This window comes from Callospermophilus lateralis, chromosome 14 (assembly GCF_048772815.1).
Source record: "Callospermophilus lateralis isolate mCalLat2 chromosome 14, mCalLat2.hap1, whole genome shotgun sequence".
Lineage (NCBI taxonomy): Eukaryota > Metazoa > Chordata > Mammalia > Rodentia > Sciuridae > Callospermophilus > Callospermophilus lateralis.
The window spans coordinates 20061035-20084014 of record NC_135318.1 but is presented as its reverse complement, the minus strand read 5'-3'; the positions used below and the strand labels follow the sequence as shown (position 1 = coordinate 20084014).

Genomic DNA, 22980 nt, shown 5'->3' with positions numbered 1-22980 from the left:
CTCTGCCAGGAGGTGAGGTTGCAGTCTGTGGCGTGCACACTGCCAACTACCCCAAACCCAACCAGGAGAAGCTGCCTTGCTAGGGCGTCCTGGGGCCTGTGGCTGAGCAAAACTGCCCACTCAACAACCCAAGCCCTTATTATTATTTTTAAACTTTAAACTTCTGTCCAGTTAAGTCTTCGCCACTATGAAAGTGAGCATGTTTTTGTCCTCACGTAGGACTTCACATGTCTATGAATACCCAGGATATTTAATCTGGGTACTAGACTGTTTGTTTAACCTACAGTCACAGTACACCATTCTACACATTGGGCAGGGTACAAAACTTAATTTTACTATTTCAAAGGGTTATTCTTTTTTGTTGTTGACATTTATGATGCACTGCTAGGTAAACCTGGATTTGTTTGATACTCAGGATTGCCCCATTTGCTCCCTAAAAACACCCAATATACAGAATGGTAATCCAAATGACACAATTTCCAGGCACATACTTAGCAAAGAGCAGGATCTTATATAGAACTCGACCTAGACCTTTCCTAAATGTCATCTTGATGCTTCGGAAGTTCATCAGACCACTGTGGGTCAAGCAGGTCTCTAGGTCAAGCTGGACTCGCTCAGCAATTGGAAAGAAATTTCAGATATTAAGTCTGTTCCTATGTGATTTACTTGCCGACCTCACAATATTAGAGAGAACAATGTATTGATAACTCCTCTCTTATCAGGGCAGAGATCTGATCTTACCATCTTCCATATTGCCATGGAACAAATCGTACTTTTCTGAGTTTCCTGTAGCCATGGTTTCCTCCTCCTCCTGCCACCTCCCTTCCCCCGGCCACAATGCGGTTATCTTACTCCAAGGCCAAGAACCAATGGGTCAAGGCACAAACTTTGTGCTATGCTTTGAGAAAGCAGCTGGGCCAGAACCACTCTGTGGGATTCTCTTCCACTGGAGGGGGGAGGGGCTTTCTGAGCACATTTTCGTACAGGCGCATGGTAAAGGGGTGTGTGTTGAGGAGGTGACTGGACTCAGAAAAGCAGGGTCTGCTACTATCCAGATGCATGGATTAAGGGCAATGTGATCTTTAAAGGGGGATACTGCACTGAGAATCAAATGACAAGGATTTAGATTTGCCATGGTTTGGATCTAGTTTGAGTTCAGGTGTTGAAATTTAATCTTCATTGTGAGGTTATTAAGATGAAAACTTAATCCTATTATAGTGATCAAATGTGGAGACTTTGGGAAGTGATTAGGATTACCTAGAGTCTTCAGGGTGGAGCCCCCGATTAAATTCTGATGGCTTTATAAGAAGAGAGGGACCAGAGGATATACAGACTCATACTCATATTCTCTCTCTCTTGCTATGTGATGCTCTTCCCTGTCTCAGGACTCTGCCAGCAAGAAGGCCATCACCAGATGTAGTCCCTCAGCCTGGGACCTCCAAAACAATGAGTCAAAATAAACCTCTTTTCTTTATAAAGTATGCAGCCTCAGGTATTTCATTACAGCAACAGAAAGCAGATGAATACAGTTTTGCTTCATAAACTAGTCAGTGAAATGAAAACATGTGCATCTCTTAATGTGGTTAGGGAAGCCATCATTTGTTCAGATGGTTCTGTTTCTCTGAGAATTGCTGAACTGTATCTTTTTCTTTTCATATTAAAATTATCTTCTGGTTTTTTTTTTTTTTTTTGCTCACATCATCCTTAAATATAAGAGGAGAAGAAAATGTACCAGCTCAGTAGTTTTTCTCTTTCTTGGGGTAACTTCCTTCACCTTCAGCAACTGTTTGCTGCTTACTGGTTCTCCAGGAGACTTGGTATTAGCACCATCTTGTCTTGTGACAGAAGTAACTTCCAGAAAGAGGGGTCAAGCATTATCACCAAGTGAGAAGATACATACAGGGCAGACAGAACCATGCCTGACATGTGGCAAACACCCTTTCCATCCTGAACCACAAGCCCACAGCCAGGCCAGCTTCATGGACCTCGTGTACTCACTTGGTTTAATGTTCTGCAGTCGCTCTCTGGAAATTCTTAATTATTTTTTCTTTAAAAAAGGAATCCCCATCAGGCATGGTGCTGTATGCCTGTAATCCAAGAGCCTGAGGCAAGAGGATCACGAGTTCAAGGCCAGTCTCAGCAACTTAGTGAGGCCTAAGCAATTTAGCAAGACTCTGTCTCAAAATAAAAATGAAAAGAGCTGGGAATGTAGCTCAGTGGTAAAGCACCCCTGGGTTCAACCCCCAGTTAAACAAACAAACAAACACCAAACCAAAAAAGGAGTTCCACATTTCCCTTGTGCACAGGCCCTGCAAATAGTCATTCCTTCCACCAGCTCACCATCTACACGGGCTGACACAGTGACCAGGACAACTCATCAGCACACACTGGGGCTGCGAACAATCATTTCCCTAATTAGGTTGCTGGGATGCTGACCCCTGCTCCACCTTCTTTGATCCGCGCCCTCCCCCATATATATGTAATTGATGGACCTTTATATTACTTATTTATTTATATGCAGTGCTAAGAATCAAACCCAGTGCCTCACACAAGCTAGGCAAGCACTCTACCACTGAGCCACAACCCCAGCCCTCTCCCACCCTCTTTTATCAAATGCCTCTCTGAAGCTTCTTCTAGGGCACCCAAGTACTGCATCATCAGTTTCTCAAGGCCACTCTCACTGTCCCCTCTGGCCACATACAGTTCTCAAGTCTTATCTTGAGTGATAATTAGCAGCCTGTTGAGTTTATCCAGCAGCTGATGGGTTTTCTCTAACTTGCGTATTAACAAGCTGACTGCTCTTCTGAACTTCCTCTTATTCTCCACTCCCACCTTCTGGAGCTACAGTCTCTATCATATCTTCTAGGGAAGGTCTCACCTCCTGACTTCTTAGTGTGGTCACTCTAAGCATTACCAGGTCTAAAACTCACACTTTATTCTTTCAACTGTCTTTGGGGTAAACAGACAGCATTCAACCCACAACATACTTTAGTAAAGTCACATTTTCCCATACTTAACTGGAATGCTATTTAAAACACATTAGTAGGGCTGGGGATGTGGCTCAAGTGGTAGCGCGCTCGCCTGGCATGTGTGCGGCCCGGGTTCGATCCTCAGCACCACATACAAACAAAGATGTTGTGTCTGCCAAAAACTAAAAATAAATAAATAAATATTTTTTAAAAAAAGTAAAAAATAAAACACATTAGTGCTATGTAGAAGCAAACTAGGCTAGTGACATGAATGAGACTGTCAGGCAGGTAGACCTAGGTTTAAATCCTAGCTCCATCACTTATTAGCAGTAAGACCTTGAGCAAGTTACTTAATCACTTTGAGTTCCATTTTACAAATGGGGATAATAACATATTCCTTGAGGGGGTTCTAAGAGAACCTAATGAGACAATGCATGGAAAGCACCCAGCCTGGTGCCTGCACATAGTAGGAGCCCAGTAAACTGTGGTGATTGTTGACAACAGCATAACTGGTAGGCAGCACTAACGGACACGCTGTGCGCCCCTGCACTGAGTACCAGGTACTCTGGAAGAAGTGAGAAATGTAAACTTAGAGTCCAGCTCACAAACAGGACAGACATCTGAATACTATGAGAGTACAAGATAATATTCCTCAGTAATGATGGAGAACATCAAGTCCAAAAGAAAACCAGAGGAAGGAAAGACCACATTAGGACCAGAAAGCTGTGAGCCATAAGGTGAGTATGACATCCAGGTCAGGAAGCGATGTGGCACAGTCAAGGACACAGCCAGTGGACAGAGAATGGACCTGCTTGGTTTGGGCTGAGGCAAATCTGATTAAAACCAAGTGTGTAGACTTTGATTAACCTGGATTCCATCTAATCCACAAGTTTGTCAACTTGTAAGTATAGTAATGAGGGAGTTCAGGAAGTGTGGGCCGAGGAGTTCATGTGCTGACAGGACCCTGGCCACACTCCCATCCTGGGACAGCTCCTGTCCTGGGATGGCCTCCTCATGGACCTCAGGTTTCTGAAAGGCAGAGGAAGACCATGGAAATCAGCCTTAAGAACATTACTCTGCCTGTGGGCACAAGTTCAATGGCAGCGTTGGGATGACAGACCTGAATTTGGGGACTGAGACAGAAGGGGCATATTTCCTGGAAGAAGCAAGTTTTGGTAACAGAGGAGGAGGTGAAAATAAATAAGGGGTTAGAGTTTTCACAGTGTCTGAAAAACAGTCTCACAAGAGGAAGATCAAATTTAACGGGTGGGCAGTTTTTAGATATATTGAGATATGAGCTCATTAAGAGACCTCAAGTAGAGATGAAAAGAACTAATAACTAGTACCATCACTGAGCACCTACTCTGTATGTTTACTTCTTATAGTTCCTTATGAAATGGATGCCCTTACCCACCTTGATTAGACAGGGAACTGAGGGTTGACATTCGTATGGTTTAGGCTGGGAGACTTCTTCCCATCCATTGAGGGAATGTGGATACAGGAGACAGTCACAGGTCACATGGAAGAGAGCTGAGAGAACTAGGCTTCTCAGCAAAATAGGAAGTTAGGTGACTTGAATGTAGGAGAGAGACTGTTAGTGAAGAGGAAGGGGATGAGAGGGAGGGGAAGGGAGAGGATAAGGGCAGGTGATGGGGCGGGATGGAAGTGATCAAAATATGTTACGTGCATGCACAAAAAATGCCACAATGAAAGCCACTATTCTGTATAATTAATATGCACTGATACAAAAAAGAAGCAAAATAGGAAAGAAACCAAATTCCTGAAGGGAAGGTTTTGGGCAACCAGGAGTATTAGTGTGAGTCAAGATGACCTTTTAGACAACCACATGGAAAATGCCCTGCACAGTTAACAAGAGGGGAAGTCACCTTGGCTCAAGCCAAGTGGTATGCTGTGGCTTATGAAATGGATGCTGAGGAGCTGAGGCATAAGGAGCTGAGGCAGAACTAGGCTGGGATAGCTGAGAGCAGGGGTGGCCGACAAAGGGGTCCTGGTAGAAGTCCAGCACAGTTCCAGAACGGGGAGGGGTCCCAAGGCAGGCTGAGTTTGTGGGGCTGAGGGTTGAAAGTAATATTTGCACTCTCGAGTTTGCTAGAAATGCAATTCAATTCTGTGATCGTGGGCGGGGGTGGGAGGTGATGGCGGGAGAAGCTGGGAAGTTTGGAGGCTGCCTGTTGTGGTTTGGCTAGGAAGTGTCCCCCAAAGACTCATGTTTTGAGGGCATGGTTCCCGATGCAGCAAAGCTCAGAGGTGAGGCTGGAGGAAAGTAAATGGGTCTTGAGGCCTCTGACCTCATCAGTGGGTTAATCCATTGAAAGCCCACATGGAACACTGGGAGGTAGTGGAAACTGTAGGCAGGGGGCATGGTTGGACGGTGTAGGTCACTGGGTGCGTGGAGACTATACCTGTTCCTAGCCCATCCTTCTCTGTCTCTTCCTGTTTCCTGGCTGCCATCAGCTGAGCAGATTTCCCCCACCATGGCCCTCCACCATGATGTTCTGCCTCAACTCAGTCCCAAGACAATGGGGTTGGTCAACCATGGACTGAAACCTCTGAAACCAGGAGCCAAAACAAATCTTTCCTTCTCTACGTTGTTTTTCTCAGGTAGTTGTCACCGCCATGAAAAGGTGACCGGCAGACCTGGAGTGCAGTCCTGGCTGAATTACTCAGGTACCCTCTGTCTTGGGCTAGGAAGCCCTGGATGGAGTGATTGGGGGTGCCTTCTCTGGAAGTGGAGCAGGCCATGAAGGAGAGGATCCCAGTGGTGGGAGTGTTCAGTTTGAGGGTCTTTTGAAGGGCACGGAGGTGTCTAGGCTGTAGCTATAAACATGGGAATCATTAGCAACAGATCCCCTGAGAAGTGGCTGAGGAGAAGACCTTCTGGTAAGGGTCAAGATGAAGACAAGACCAGAAGGGAGAATGGAAAGGGATCTCCAAGAGGAAGCCCAGGCTGGCACAGGGTTATGGAAATCAAGCTACCTTCTTGCCAAGGTACAGACACTCCCTGGGCTCACGAGCTTCAAGAAGAGGGGAACTCAGAAGTCAAGATGCAGCACCTTCCTGGGACCCCTGAGCCTTCACTCTTCACCTATAAGCAGACCAGGGCCCCTTCTGTGTGTTAAGGACAATGAGAACATCTACTCAGGAAGGCCTGCTTAACAGGTAGACTCCAGGTGCGTACCACACTACCTGCAACAGCCGTGGCTGCCAAGTAAGAGAAAGCTCTGTGAGGCTGTGTGAAACCCCCCACCTCCTCCAAACAGTCTTGCCAACAAGGAGCAGGCTTGATGGCTGTGCTGTGGAGCAGCCAGGCCTACATGGTCAGGAGGCTGCCTCTGCCTTCTGCCACAAGTTCCTCTACACAGACAGTTGGCTCTCTCCACCGCACAGGCAGCAGGGCTGGCAGCAGAAACATTGGCTGGAGCCTGGAAAGATCACTACAGAGAACCCCACAGGGAAAGATGGCTCCAAGGCCTGGGATCCTCACCTCTGAGGGTTCCCAGGCAGCAGGTGGATGGATACTCCCCAAAGGATGCTTTCAGATGAATTAGACCCAGAGAGAATCTCCAGAGATTTGCAAAAACAGCCCAAGGCCCTGTCCCTTCTGTCACATGCATGGAGCATTCCAGGAATGCAGGGTCAGTGCAGCAAAATACTTGCCCCTTTTAACCTTCAGACACCATGAGTGGCAGTCACTGCCATCATCTTAGCTTTTTAGTGATCAGTCAAGTCTGAGATCCAGGTATTTTTACTCCAAGCCTCACACTCTCCTGTGATACTAAGTCTGATCCAGTAGCTAAGCACTGAGCCTCGCGGCCTGTAGCCATCCAGCCCAGCTTTGGAGTCTCCCAGAGGGTATACTTAAAATAGCCACAGATGAGGAAGTGTACACAACAGCTCTGACATTTCCTTTTTTCATTTTGGAAGTAGGAATATAAGGATATCAATTGGTAGGAGAAGTATATAAGCATGCTTGTTTTTATGGTGAGACATGATGGCCATTTCCATGGTGAAGACATACATATCCTTAAACCCCAGAATGAATGAATTTCCAGGCTGTCAGGCCAGCAAGTCCCAGGGGTACAGAAGCAGCCTTCTAGCACAAAGTGACGTCCCTCACCAAAATCATCAGACCAGGAGTTTCTGGGTTTAACTACAGGAAAGGAATTAGCACTTACTAATGGCCTATTATGTGCAGGGTTCTTAATATTTATTATTTGATTCTCAATGACTTTGTAATTCAAAGCAGGGACTCAAACAGATAAATGTACACTCATGTGTCTCAGCATTTAAAATTGCTATTTAAAATAGCAATCCATGAATAAATGGGAGAGAAAAATGTAGTCTATGCACACAATGGAATATTATTCAGCCTTGAGAAGGAAGGCAATTCTGACATGTTGTAACATAGATGAGCCTCGGGGACATTATGCTAAGTGAAACAAGACAGTCACAGAAGGATAAATACTATATGATTCCACGGATATAAGGTACCTAGAGTCAGATTCATAGATTCAGAAAGTTGAATGGTGAGCTGGGTACAGTGGCACACACCTGTAATCCCAGCAGCTGGGGAGGCTGAGGCAGGAGGATCAAGAGTTCAAAGCCTTAGCAAAAGCGAGGCTCTAAGCAATTTAGTGAGACCCTGTCTTTAAATAAAATACGAAATAGGACTGGGGATGTGCTTCAGTGTCCCGAGTTCAATGCCCAGTACTGCAACGCCACCCCCAACCAAGAAAAAAAAGTTGAATGGTGGTTGCCAGAGGAGAGAGGGAGTAGCAGTTAGTATTTAATGGGTTGGGAGTTCCAGTTGGGGAAGCTGAAACAGCTCTGGAGATGGGTGGAGTTGTCAGCTGTACAATAATGTGAATATGCTTAAGCCCAGTGAATGTATGCTTAGGCACGATTAAAATGGAAAATTTCATGTTATGAATATTCAACCAACATAAAAATTTTAAAAAAGGACTTTGTAGGGTAGGGATCGCTCTTCTCATTTTACAGACAAGAAAACAGGCACAAAGGAAATCGCACAGCCAGACTGAAAGAGGGTCCACCTGACTTCAGAGCTCCACGTTCCTTTACATTAGGCCACCCCCCTTCTGAGCTTGTGGTACCCCTGGCCTGACCAAGTTGTCCCCATCTCCAAGATTTCTTGGTCAAAGAATGGAGAAAAGTCCACATGAAAAGGAAACTAGCTGTAGCTTAGACCCAGAAGAGTAGGTGTGGCTGGGGCTTGAATTATGGGGCTAAAAGTGAGAATTGTGCCAACATTTAAAATTATGAAATGAGGAGCTCCAGGCTCCCCTCTAATCCAGAATGATTATCTTCACTGCCGAGCATCCAATTTAAATTCATTGTGTTTAATACAAAGCCCCAGCACCAGAGCAGACTGTCTCCCGACATGCAGTTGCCATGGAGACTGCAGATGATCCTCAAAGGGAGCTGGGTGGCAGAGGGAACCAGGCGAAGGGGCCTGTGGAAGCCATTCTAAAATAGAGCTGCACAGAGAGGTCCTTTGTCACTCAACTCCGCGACAAAGCTCTTTCTGATCCCGTGGTGGGGAAGTTTACGGGCCAGCAGGCCACAGTGATGTTTATTGAGCGTCCGGGCTGCCCACAGATGCCACAGAGGAGGGACTCATCAGCAATCTGGAATGAAACACGTGTGACCCCACTTGCTCTCTGTTCCTCATCTGTTTCGGCATTGTCAAGGCCCTCGCCAGTCCCACGGCGAGGTGGTGACAGCGCCGTGAAGCTGCTGAGGCAGGCTGCCAGGCCCCCTCCCTGGAAACTGGTGTTGAGGAATCAGGGCTGCGAGGCCAGGGAAGGCTGGCAGACCTGCCCTGCACCTATCCGCCGGGTGGGTTATTTCACCTCTGCAACCCAGCTTGCCACCTGTGAGGGAAGGATCATGAGACCTTCCTGAGCAGGGCTTCAAGGATCGAAACAAACATAACGGATACAGGAGCCCTCTAATCAGTAGGCCCAAGGCACAGGCCTCCGTGCTCAGGTGCAGCCGCACTACAGGGGAGACAGCAGGCGGGTAGAATTTCAAAGCTTCAGGTCGCATGGGGAGTCACATGCCACCAGGTGCCAGCTGGGGGTCTGGAATGCCGAGTCGGCCAGGGGCTGAGTGTGCCCCACACTCAGGACACTACATTTCCTATAAGGAAGGAAAAATCTACTCTTTGATGGCCACTGAGTCTAGGGCACAGAGATGCAGAGCCAGAGCACTCTCCTGAACACAAGTCCTAGCTTGTGCTAAGCCTGACAAAACGAGTCAAGACAGTATACCCAAAAAAGAAAGCTACAGCCCAGTCCCGGGAGAAGAATGAAACCGAAAAGAACAGAAACCTGACACGGCAGGTGGTGGCAATGGCACTGTGGTTAGAATTTCAGTGCATGAAAAGTTTTATCCCAATCTTGTCTGTTTGGGACACCCCCGTTTATCACTACTCTCCACTGGCCCTAAGGCAAAGAGGGTATGGAACCAACTGTCCCCAATGATGTCATCACACTGCACTTTAAGATGTGGATTATGTATCTATAATATCTATAATCATGTCATAGATTTTTTTTTTCCTCCAAGTAACTTGAGAAAGTTTTTTACTCTTAGCCAACTGAAAGGGACCATGCTAATGACTGAGAATGTTTATCAGGTGCCTGGTTCATGAGCTTTGTTCACGGTTTTTGATTTAGAGCCTTCACTAAAAGTGGTTGTTTCCAAGGACAACGATTAGCTAAACCAACTTTGAAATCAAAGAACAAAGTTGGAGAACTTACACTACCTGCTTTCAAGACTTACTGTACAGCTACAATAATCAAGTGCAGTACTGCTGTACAAAGATAGATAAATAGATCCACAGAAGAGAAAAGAGATTCCAGAAACAGGCCTACATGTATATGGTCAACTGATTTTTGACAAGGGATAATATTTTCAACAAATGGTGTTGGGACAACTGGATAGTCTTATGCAAAAAAATTAAGAACCTCAACCCTTCCTACATGCTGTACATAAATTAACTTAAGATGCTTACATGCATAAACTTAAATGCACTGTAGACCTAATCGTAAGAAAACTACTATGGTTTTCATGTATCCCTCAAAAGTTCCAGTGTTAAAACTTAATCTCTAACTTCACATTGATGGTTTTGGAAGTGGGCTTTTGGGAAATAACTAGGATTAGATGAAGTCATGAGGGTGGGCTGGCTCCATAAAAAGAAGAAGGAAGACCAGAGCTAGCACCCTTGCACTTCTTGCCCATATGATGCTCTCTGCTTTGCCATGATGCAGCAAAAAGGCCCTCACCAGATGCTGGTGCGCGTTCTTGGACTGGCCAGTCTCCAGAACTGTGGGCCAAATAAATCTCTATTCTTCATAAATTACCCAGTTTGTGATATATTTAGTTATAGCAACAGAAAATGGACTAAGACAGAAAATATAGGAAAAAATTTTAAGTGACTTCAGATATCATTAAAAAAATTTGATTATAACACAAAAAGCATGAACTATAAAAGAAAAAACCAATAAATTACACTTCAAAATTTAAAAATTTATACTTCAAAAGATACTATTAAGAAAATGAAAAGGTTAAATAACAGACTGGAAGAAATTACTTGCAAAACATATAATCAACAAAGGACTTTGAACCAGACTATATAACTTACAATTAGATAAAAAGAAGACCAGCAACTCAACATGGGCAAAAAGCGTGAACAGACACCTCACCGAAGACACAGAGATAAACAAGCACATAAAAATACTCAATGTTAGTGATAACAAGCACATAAAAATACTCAATGTTAGTGATGAGGGAAATGCAAATTAAAAGCACAATGGGATACCACTTCACACCCACTTGAGGTTAAGATGGAAAAGACTGAGCATAACAAGACAGCAGAGATGCCGAGCAACTACCACTAGGAATATCCACTGTTGCAACCGCTTTGGAAACCAGTATGGAAATTTCTTAAAAAGCTAACATAATCCAGCTAAACATTCCACTTCTAGATAATTGCCCAAGTGCAATGACAGCTTATGTCCACACACACGTGTACATGAGCATTCAGAGAAGCTTTAGCCCCAGACTTACTAATGCTGAGGGAAAGAAATCAGACCAAAAAAGGAATACACACTGTATCGTTCATTCCATTTACACAAAACTTATAGGAAATGCAAACTAATCTATAGTGACAGAAAACAGATTAGTGAAAAATGATAATAAAACAGAAGGAAAGCCAAAAGAAAAGAAAGAAAAAATAAAAAACAGATCAGGGATTACCTGGGACAGGAGCAGGGTTGGAAGGAGAGACGATTACAAGGACATAAAGAAACTGGGGTTGGGGGAGATGGATGTATTTATTATATTAATTGTGATGATTTCATGGTGTATACATATGTCAAAATGTATTAAACTTTACAATGTAAAATGTGCAACTTATTGTACATCAGTGATACTTCAATCAAGTTTTTTTTTTAAGTAAGGTGTATATTAAAAAAGAAAAAGAGTGGTTTCCCAAGTTATTTATTAATGACTTCTCTCTCTCTTTCTCTCTCTCCTCTCTCTCTCTTTGGTACTGGGAATTGAACTCAGGGGCACTCGATCACTGAGCCACATCCCCAGCCCTATTTTTGTGTTTTATTTAGAGAAGGTCTCACTGAGTTGCTTAGCAACTTGCTTTTGCTGAGGCTGGCTTTGAACACATGATCCCTCTGCCTCAGCCTCCCAAGCAGCTGGGATTATAGGCATGCACCTTGCTATGACCTCTTACTTTCTCTACATATTCTTTTCTAGAGCTCACCACCTTATATCAATTTTAATTTTATTTTCAAATATTAATTGAGACTGCTCTGGAGAGTTTGAATCAAATAGGAAAGTTATTTCTGGATCAGGGGTTGGATTAATTCATCTCTAATGGTACTTCTAAATCTAAAATGGGTGCAAGTGAGAGGATGTCCGAATGAGAGATGTGGAATGAGAGGAAAATACTGGTCAGCAAGAAAGCTCTCACTATTGTTGGCCCTTTGTTTTATCTTCATATAGTCATTAAGTATAGATTTTGTTTTAATTAATGAGAAATAAAAAGGATCAGAAGGAGAAAAAACAGTTGGCTGCAGTGATAACCCAAGGGAAGGAGGAGGCTGAAACCACCCAGGGGAGAGGGAACAGCTACACTCAGGTCCACTTGGTACGAACCATTCTAAGACATATACCTCGTGTTCAACACAGAAATATGGCAACTTAGAAAAGTTTGGGAGAAAAGATACTTTCAACTGAGATTTTTTGAAATTTTCCATAAGGTCACATTCAGAAAAAAAATTTGAAACCCTAAAAAATATGTAATCATGGGCTGGGGTTGTGGCTCAATGGTAGAGCACTTGCCTAGCACATGTAAGGCACTGAGTTTGATCCTCAGCACCACATAAAAATAAATTAATTAAATAAAGTTATTGTCTCCATCTACAACTAAAAAAAGTAGGAATTTAAGAAAAGGGAAAAGAAGAAGAAAAATACATAATTCATATGCAATATGTATCATGGAAGTGCACATATAGCACATGATATCTTTTCTTCTTCTTTTTTTCTTTTTAGACTCAAGGATGAGAGCAAAATGCAGGTTTCTTGTCCTAGGTATGAATGGTTTCCAAGATGCATACAGGTGTTTCTATTCTGAACTCAAGATTTTAAATATTCAAAGATCTCTCGATGTTGATAGATACTTTGCAAATACTCTTTGTTCTGGGAACTGAGGAGCTGCTTTGACACCACAGGAGGTTATTTCCACTATAAATGCAAAAGTTGATAAAAGAGCTAGATCCACCAGGAAGGATCAACCTGGCTTATATTCTGGGCAGCCAATTAACGCACAGGTAGGAGGAGAGTTGCCAGCGAGGTTTTATTAAGCAAGATAAGTGGTTTGAAGTGGACATCTTTAAATGCCAGCAAAATTTATAACTATTTCCATCTGCTTTCAGAAGAAAGAGAAAACAGAGAACATTAGAATTTCTCACCATTACTAATAGGTTCCATTTGAAATCTAATACACAGAGTTGACCCTAATGGTAGAAATGGAATCCAATTTTTCAGCTACTATTTGATGCTTAACAGTTTAATATATATGCTCGGGAGGAAACTGCACAAATGGCTTTTTAAGGGGTCTGTCTTTGATCAATATGATCCATTTAGTTATTTTTAAAAATTCATATAATGCTTAGTAAGTACTAAGTACTAGTTTGAGTTCTCTACAAATAGCGGCTCAACGAATCCACAGAAAGTGCCTTTATAGTCTCCATTTTCCAGATAAGGAAATGGAGGTCTGGGAGACATTAACTTACCCATATCACACACCTAGTTAAGTGGAGCTGAAATTCAGTTCCGGCAGCCTGTCCAGGGCTCTGTTCTAACCATCAGGCTGAGCTGACAGTGAATGCATGGATGTCTACCATATGCACAGACTATACCATCTGTGTGTCTGTGGGGACTCACAGGTTCCATATAAATCATGGTCTCGGCCCCTTGGAGTCTTCACCCTCACCTAGAGACAAACTTAACATGGGAATCAATCTGAAAGCCCCGGATGACACATGGACTTCAGCTGGTGAGAAGCAAGATGCTAGGGCTGAATCTGCCAAAGAAGTGCAACAGGGGTGACTGAGCTTGGAAGGAGGGGTTCTGTGGACAGGTGGGGAGGGGATACTCACAGGGGCAGGCTAAGAAACCCATCTCCCTGATGTACCGGCACAGGCAGAGAGCAGCTGGCTGTGAGGGATGCCTGGCCAGGACAAAGTCAGATCAGGAGTTGCCCAGGGTGAGAGTCCAGAAATTCAAACTTGATGTCTTGGATAACAGAGAACCATTGCAGGTGCTCAGGTGGGGACATGGTACAAAGCAGAGAGAGCTGTGAGGTGACAGTAGCTAAGGTGATTTTTTATTTTAAAAATGGAATCTTAAACAGATTTAAGTAGTTAAAGCAAAATTGGTGAGCAGAGGCATATCAGGGCAAAATGTCTATAGGGTGGCCATGTTAGTACATGTGGCCCCTGGTGGCAGAAAGGCTTCTAAGATGACTCCCATGATGGCCACCTCGATAGTCCTTCCTGTTGAGGGAGGAAGGGACCCAGTGAATAAGATGTGAAACCCCACCCATGAAAAGGTCATATTCTGTGGCACAGTGTTCAAATAAGGGAGCTGACCCTCAGTGGGCCTAAACTAGTCATGGGAGCTCACACAGGGAAGGGGCTCTTCATTTTCTAAAATTTTTTTTTAAATATTTATTTTTTAGTCTTAGGTGGACACAATATCTTTATTTTATTTTTATGTGGTGCTAAGAATCGAACCAAGTGCCTCACGCATGCTAGGCGAGCGCACTACCACTTGAGACACATCCCCAGCCCGAAGAGGCTCTTCTTGCTGAGAGAGATTCCAGCCAGGGGCTTGAGGTGGGAGAGGGATTCAGGGTGAGAGCATCAGGAGATGGCTTTATGATGGAGGTGGCACATGGCATGGCCTGCTGGCCTCCTCTAAGAGCTGAGATCCGTTCTTGACTGACAGCCATCAAGGAAATGGGGATCTCAGGCCCTGAACTTCACCACCACATAAGCCTGGAAGGGGACCCTGAACTCTGGATGAGAATGAAGCCCAGTGACACCCGGATGTCCCATGTGGGGACAGCAAACTGAGACACACCATGCCCAGACTTCAGACTACAGAACTATGAGCTAATAAATGGGTATTTTAAATAGCTAAATTTTCAGTATTTAGTTATACAGAAGAAAACTAACACACCCCCTGCAAGTGGACTAGACAACACAGGGAAGGGTAGAAGGGACGTCCCCCTTGGGGAGGGAAAGCCAAGTCATGAAGCACTCATAGCACTCTCTGGTGGGACTGTGGGTGACTCAGAGAAGAAAGTGATCCTAACCAGCACAGCCAGTGGCAGAGGGGTAGGGTGAGCAGAAAGGATGTGATAGCAGCTGAACCGGGAAAACAAGCTGGGAGGTGAGGACAAATGTCCAGAGAAGACCCACCAGGGTGCACGGCCAGGGACCCAGGCAGCATGGGCACTCAGATGTCTGTCTCTACGACTGTACAACGCCTGGCCCAGACTAGACAGAGGTTGTCTCTGGCCCTCCAGGAAGTGGGCCAACCCCAGTCAATCTTCCACTTGAAGACACCTCTACCACTGCCAACTTCTCTCACCACGATGAACCTATGGGGTATGGATATGCCAGTGACACTTAGCAAGTATAAGGGATCTAGACCCTAGACTGGGGGTTGGGTCTTGGAATGTGAATGATCAATTTTACTGTGAAGTCAAAGTGGGCAGATCTTTTCTCAAGAAACTCAAGAAACTGGAAGAAAGGCCTGGGGTAGAAATAGGCAGACCCCAATATTTATTTTATGTGCATTCTGCATCAAGCACTCTGAAGTATTTGTCACACACCACCTCTTTTACCCTCACAATCACCATTTATAAATGGTCCTGTTCTGAGGCACCAGCTGTGATGTTAGCCCTGCAGGGGGAAATGCTGCTTCTCAAAGCCACCATCTTGGGTGGGCAAGCAGTTTGTCAGCTTCTGCCTGAGAGGTCTCAGTTTCTTGACACTCTCATCTGGTCCAGGCAAGTTTAGAGTCATTTTGGGTGAAGGAAAGTATTTGTATACAGCCAGCCAAGAGGTCACAGGCTGACTAATGGAATGACTATCCAGTCAGTTCTGGGGTTTCAGAAGACCCTGAATGGATTGGTGAAAGAATTAGTCTTATACTGAGAAACCTGCATTCAGGTCCAGCTGTCTTTGGGACTGGGGCAAGGCATTCATTTTCTCTGGGCCTCCTATCAATGGGAGGATGGGTTCATGATTTCTTTCTTTTTTTTTTTTTTAATATTTATTTTTTGGTTAGACACAATACCTTTTTTTTTTTTAATTTATTTTTATGTGGTGTTGGGCCTCACACATGCTAGGCGAGCGCTCAACGGCTGAGCAACAACCCCAGCCCTGGGTTCATGATTTCTAAGGTCCCTTCCAACATTATAGAATAATGAAGGAATATATGAACTTGGGAACACCAATCAATAAATAAGACCACATAAGCATGGGTCACCACAAGCTGGAAAACACAGCAGAGTTTCTAGACTGGAAAGATATTTTGGCCAGAATTAAATAGAGTCAAAGAAAAAGAAGAAAGGACATGAGCAGCATTTAAAGGTTAAAGCCAAATTTCAAAGGCAAGAATAGTGTGCCCAATGGATGGATGGGATCCTTCGTAAGGATGCTGGCAGGGCTGCACACCAAAGGAAGTTCGTGTTTACATCTATTTATGTGGCACATTTCAGGATTCCACCACAGAGGCTCCTCTGCAGTGGGAGAGGAAAGGGAGAGCCAAAATCCTCGGCCGGGGTGGGACCCAGCACGTCATTCTAGTCTATGCCAATGAATGTCCACCAGGCCAATCCCGTGCTGGACCAGCATTCTTCTGGTTTGGATTTGGCTTCCTCTATAAGTTAATCGTAAGATCTCCGACCAATGCTGATTTTTTACTTCCTGGGAGGCTGTTTCTAAGACTGTACAACCCCTGGCACAGACTAGATAGAGGTTGTCTCTGGCCCTCCAGGAAGTGGGCCAACCCCAGTCAATCTTCCACTTGAAGACACCTCTACCACTGCCAACTTCTCTCACCATGATGAACCCACGGGGGGTATGGGACACTTAGCAAGCCTAAGGGATCTAGGCCCTAGGCTGGGGTTTGGGTCTTGGAATGTGGATGAAAAGAGAGAAGCAAATAAGACAGGCAAAGGTCAGGCAAGGCCTATACTTTCAAAGGAGATTCAGGTGTCAGCCTTGGCATATAAGGTGAGGGTCAGATGGGCACCATAGAACAGCCAGGTTGTTGGGCCATTCCAAACACCAAGAAATCTTCTGAATAATCTTCTGGCCAGTGATCAGAATCACCAGAGATGCTTTAAAAAATACTTATGGGGGAGGAGGCAGGACTAGAGACATGGATTTAATTGGTCTGGGCTGGGGCCTGACACTGACATCTGTTAAAAATCCCCCAAGTGGTTCTAATGTAATTTGCTTCCAAGGGTTGAAAACCATTGGCCTAACTGTGGTTCTTAAAATATTTTTGGAGGAGAGGGAGGCAGGGAAGGGAGGCAGAATTTTTTTCAGTTGTCTATGGCTGCTCCTTCTCTACCGGCTTAGTGAAGGGGCTAGTGCCTCTAGCTGAAAGGACTGATTCTGTATTTCCACCTGGCCATGAGAACCCCTGGTGGAGAGCCCATATGAACATTCTTTGTGATGCAATATTAAATATGTACGAAAGAATAAATGTTAACTTCTATGTAGGTCAAGTCCCCATAAGCCGACTGTAATCCCAGACCTTTACCAACACAGGTGGGTCACTGGATCCCCTCAGTACCCCTCTCCTTGTCTCCCCACAGTTTCTTTCTAGAATAGAGTCTGTATTATCAGGAAGCAGGTGGTCCTGGCACCTCCCGGTAAACACTGCTTCTGGCCTTGGAAGACGAGGCCTGCAGGTTAGAGGGGAAGAGGGAGGTGGTGCCTGGGGCAGGGCGGACGATCAAGTGACCAGGCTATGAACAGGGGAGCCAGGCAGAGCCTGTCGCAGCCTCAGAGGCTGCTGCGGCATGGAAGGCGTTTGCTAAAGTGCTGGAGAGAAATCCCTTCAGGCTGAGTACAATGGAGACCCAGATGTTCTGGGCAAAGCCAGGCTCTCAACTGTTTTGTTTTTCCAGCCCTGGCTGCTGCTGCCAAATCCACAAGTATGCGAAAGCTGAGGGGGTGCGAGGCTCAAGACCCGGAGGATCTGTCTGATAAGCACAAAAAGACGCGATGTGATCCCTCCATCTCTCTTGGCTAATCGCTCAGTGAGCTCTTCCTTGGGGTCATTCTTCTATTATAATAATATGCTTCAAGTGAGCCAGACTTTGTGAGCTGAACAGGTTGGTAGTGGTCTATCAGGGCACATGGCCTCTGCACAAGTGCCAAGGTGGAGTGAATAATTAAACCCACACATCCCTGTCAGCCAGTGTTCTAACAGGAGAGCATTTTCTCATCCCAGGAGATTTTTAGGAACCAGAGGAAATGGGAAGACAAAATGTTGAGCGGTAGGAGCAGCCATGTGGGAGTGGAGGGGAGGAGGGTGCAAGGGCAGGAATCATTCTTGGGAGGCCTGAGGAGGACTTGGGGCAGGTCTACTAAAGGGGTCCAGGAGACTGGCTCAGGGGCTGGGCAACAGAAAGGCTGGGGCGTAAAGACACATGCAATCTTGCTGAGGGGATGGATATAATAAAGAGTCTGTTTATGTGACATCACCAATCAGGTGGCTTGGTGGGGGTGGTCTATGGTCTAAATTCAGCACAACTGGTGCCTGATACGAAGGCAGCCCGAACCTGCAGAAACTGGAAGGTCTGGAGCCTTTAATCACATAGGGTCCTTCAGATGTTTTCTGGAGGAAGCCAACCCCAGTAACAGTGGAGAAGCCTGTAAAAGATCAAGAGTTACCCTCCATTTTGCACAAAGATTCGTGTGCAGAGCTCTTCTTTGGCTCTGAAGAGCTGAAGGCTCTCAGGGGAAAACCTGTAACTCCTGGCTAAGGAGGCTCTGGCAGATGACAATGTGGAAAATAAGACTGAGAGGGCCAGGCTGCCCTCCATGAGGCTGGTAGACAGCATAGGGACAGCATGGCATCTGGCCCTGAACTAAAGGTCCCCCAAAGCAGGAACACTAACCATTTTTTGGTACAAGGCCTGAGCATACCACCCCAGCATAGACTGGTGTCACTCACTATCAGAGGCATGTCAGTGTGAAATACTGTGGCTCTCTTTCACACTGCAGGAAGCATACATTGTCACAGTTTGGAAAACTGTTTGGCAGTATCCACTGAAGCTGAACATTTTGTGTCATATTTTGACCTGTTAATTCCACTCCTAGGAATATGCCCAACAAATTGTGCACATACATGTTTGCCAAAAGATGCATACAAAATGTTTATAGCACGATGTCTTAACCTCAAACCAGCAAGGACCTAAATGCCCAGTGACAACAGAATGGGTAAGTACATGTAGTCTGTCACACAGTGGAATACTATAGAGCAACGAGAGTGAAAGAACCACAAACAACACACACACAACAACAACATGGGTGAATCTGAGCAAAAGAAGTCAATGCAAAGGCACACCTGGCTTGATTTCATTCACATAAAGTAATGATACTCCAAACCGATCTGTAATGAATGTACTAAAAATCCCTGGCTCCTACAATTTAGATGGGTGTATATGATATGGGAATTAGATTTCAAGTTCTTATTTTCAAAAACTTATGGTATTTAAAAAATACTGTAGTATTCGGCTTATAGTTAGGATAGTGGTTACCCTTGGTGGGGACCAGTGACTGGAAGGGGCTTCTGGATGCTAATATCATTTGGTTAATCGACAGGGAGCTGGTTACAAGGGTGTGTTCAGTTTTGATAATTCTGTATATTTAATATCTGTGCACTTCTCCATATGCAGGCTATATTTCAACAAAAATGACAACAAAAATAACCACAAACAAAACCATCCTGTCCTGTCCTGTCCTGTCCTGGTGCATAGGATGGCAAGCTGGATAGGCTTACTCACTGGGTACCATGCAAGAGGATCCCAGTTTATGAGGATGGGGTTACACACTTCATTAGCAAGACATCACCTGCAGGGTCCAAGGGAGTTCTCAGAGGAGAGTAGGAGGATCTTCCCACCGCCTGACTTCCCTGGGCTTGACAAGAGGGGGCAGGTATGCTCTCGGACACCAGGGAATATCCTTACCCCAACTCAGATTGGTTCCTGGCTATTGGGTCCTGACTCATCACAGCTCAACCTTCCAAAGGTCTATTCTGCAGATCCTGGACGGGGGAAGAACGTGTTCTTACCTCAGGGAGACTGTCAGGCCACCTACCCGGGGCAGATGGGTCCATAGGGGCCAGCCTCTCCTATCCTTACAGTCCCAGCCAGACTCCTCAAGGCTGGCCTTGAGGGGCCTCATCAGCTGCTGCCTAGCATCAAGAACACCTGAGCCCCCAAGAAATGAATCCCAGGGGGAAATCCCAGAGCACAGGGAAGGGTTCTCTGACAACGTCCCTAACCCCAGATAGAGTACTAGTAGGATTTTAGGTTTTAGGGCCACGGGGGGGTGGGGGTTTGAGGCTGTCAGCCTATGTAGGACCAAGAACTGGTGAATTCTTCTCACCCAGGGAGCATTAGAGGCCAAGTCCATTGTAAACAGTCAGTATAAGGAACTGCTGCCAGGGTTGGAGACTTGCGCTCCTGAGATTCTGATTCAGTTCTGTATTTTAAAATAACTTCCTAGATGAATCTGACGCCCCCTGGGTGTAGACAGCCATCTGGATATGTAGCATTTGCCCATTCATTCTACAAATATTCATGGGCAGCTAGGCTCCAGGTCAGTGCAGGCTCCAGGAAAGCTGACGAATGCAGAGGCTTTGCCCTGCATGTTCCCACTGTCTGATGTCCAGGAAGAGGCTGGAATGTGACAGATCATTATGATGAAGAGGAATGACATCGATGATAGGTTTAGAGCACAGAGAAAAAATGAAAGAACCCATCTGTGGCTCCTGATTCCTATGTTTCACAGGCTTGAATTTCTGTACTCTGCATTCAGGAACATACAGTAGCTCAGACCCAGCCCAATTAAATATTATTCCTGATAACTCACACTAAAAAGAGAACAATCAGTATTTTTTAAGTCGTTTATACAAATAACAAACAAGCTAGGAGAGAAAACAGAAGATAACTATGGCTTTTTCACGATTTCTGCTATCAAAACAACTAGAGAGGTGACTTTATAATCTGTCACACTTTGGGGATTCAATTTAGCTTATCATGCATAAACAAGTCCACCAAGCCAACTCTTCCCTCCTACTCAATAATAAACACAGCTGATCCTCTTCTTTCTCTAGTTCTGTGTAACATGACATAAAAATATAAAAATAGCTGGGTGCCGTGGTGCATGCCTGTCTGTAATCCTAGCTATTCAGGAGGCTGAGGCAGGAGGACTGCAAGTTTAAGGCCAGCCTCAGCAACTTAGTGAGATCCCCTTATGAAATAAAATTTAAAAAGGGTTGGGGGGTTGTAGCTCAGAGCTAGAGCACTTGTCTAGCATGCATGAGGCCCTGGGTTCAGTTCCCAGTGTTGTGAAACAAATTTATTAAATATATGAAAATACAGTCAGTTCCTGGCCTGGGTACATGGGTAAGTAATGCAATCAACAAACAGGTTTAAATTCTGTCTTTTAAACTGTCTGAGACAAGTAGGTGGAAATCCCTACCCTAGTTGCCATAAAAGCCCCTAGAGACACCCTTCTTCTGGTAGTAACAGAGTGGGAACATCCACTCTGGATTCTGTCCCCACTGAGTGGCTGAGACCCTCAAGGCCAAATGGTTTCGGGTTTCATCTGGAGCAGCCCCAGGAGCAGAATAAAGAAGCCACTTTTGGCAAACAGGAGCATTACCTTGGTCCCGTGGTAGAAGTCATCCACGCAGGTGGCATTCATGAAGGTCTGGTGGAAGTGGGTGCTAGTGTCGATGCCTCCAGGGATCACCAGTTTCCCAGTGGCGTCAATCACCTTGGCCCCTCCGGGGATCATCAGCTCTCGGCCCACTTGCTGGATGATGCCATTCTCAATGTAGACATCGGCCTCGTGGGTGCAGTCATCATTCACCACCTTGCCTCCCTTGATGAGAATACGCACGCTGGCTGAATTCGCAAGCATGTTCCTATGGAAGGTGACAGGGGAACCAGTCAAGGTCAAAGTTCCTTTCACAGTCACTAAGGCCCACTCCTTCCTAGCCACACTACAGTCACCCCTTCCTAGAGCCACACTCTGTGGTCAGGGTGAGCAGAAATGGGGAGAAACTTATTCCTGAGCCTCAGAAAACTGGTCCTACAGCCAACTGGGGGTCATGAGCCTCCCGATGACCTCACAATGGACTCATGACACAGTGGCAGTAAAGGGGAAGCTGGGGCCCACAAAAATACCATTTTTACCTTCCAGAAATGCTGTGTGAGTTCTAAAGCCCTTTCATATCTACTATCTCATTTTAGCTCCCCAATAACGCCAGGAGTCGCATTTTACAGATGAGAAAGTCAAAGTGCCAAGGACTTTATGTCTACCAAGTAGCCAAGCCAACGAGCAGGTCTTACATGACCAGTGTCTCTACTATGCTCCATGGTGTCTCGAGACGTCAGAGGCTCCTGGGTGGAGTCTCAGCCAGATCCTCCAGCCCTCCCAGCTGCCTAATTCATGGCATTCTTCAGATGGACCCTCTCAGTTCACGCCTCAGGGTGGGCCTCCAGAAGGCTGCCCTCCCCCATGGGGATCCACAGCCGGCTGCATGGTCAGCTCTTCTGAGAGCTGTTGAAAACACCTGTGGCCAAGCCCCACCCCCAGAGATTTGGGGGTTGAATGAAGGCCACTTTTATACACAGCAAACTTCTTATTTTTTAGGACTCAATTCAACCATCTCTTCTTCTAAGCAGCTTTCACTGATTCTCTGGGTCTTCATGGGATTAAATGCTTCTACAGCTCTGGATTCTGTCCCCACCGAGTGACTGAGACCCTCAAGGCCAAATGGTATCGGTGATCTTTGCCTTCGCCTCCTCTTCATCCCCAGCCTCTCTTAGAGGACACTTGAAACTGGTGAATAATCGAATGAATAAACTCATCTTCTTGTTGCACTCTGACACAACCAAAATGTTAAGGCACTGAGTAGGCCGATTCCATATTTGTTTGCTGGGCTATTTGGCATCTCTGTCTAGGATAATGGTCAACTTCTTGAATACAACAAATAACTGTGAACATATTGTCTCTCATTCTCGTCACTTCATTTTGTCTTCCACCAGGCAAGTGTCCAGGATGAAGAGGGCTGAGGACCTGTGGAAGGGACTCCTCTTGAAAGGAGACACATCAGCTCTCTGCTC

The 22980-nt window shown here is 45.4% G+C and overlaps 1 protein-coding gene across 4 annotated transcripts in view; it reads right to left on the bottom strand.

The window, feature by feature from the left end:
- Dpysl5 (dihydropyrimidinase like 5) overlaps positions 1-22980 on the bottom strand; it is an 83432-nt gene that overhangs the window by 26836 nt on the left and 33616 nt on the right. For all 4 annotated transcript variants that reach the window (XM_076833440.2, XM_076833438.2, XM_076833441.2 and 1 more), the window contains exon 2: positions 21512-21776. In XM_076833440.2, the coding sequence (XP_076689555.1) occupies positions 21512-21772 (261 nt within the window). In that variant the 5' untranslated portion in view covers positions 21773-21776. The remainder of the gene's footprint in view (positions 1-21511; positions 21777-22980) is intronic.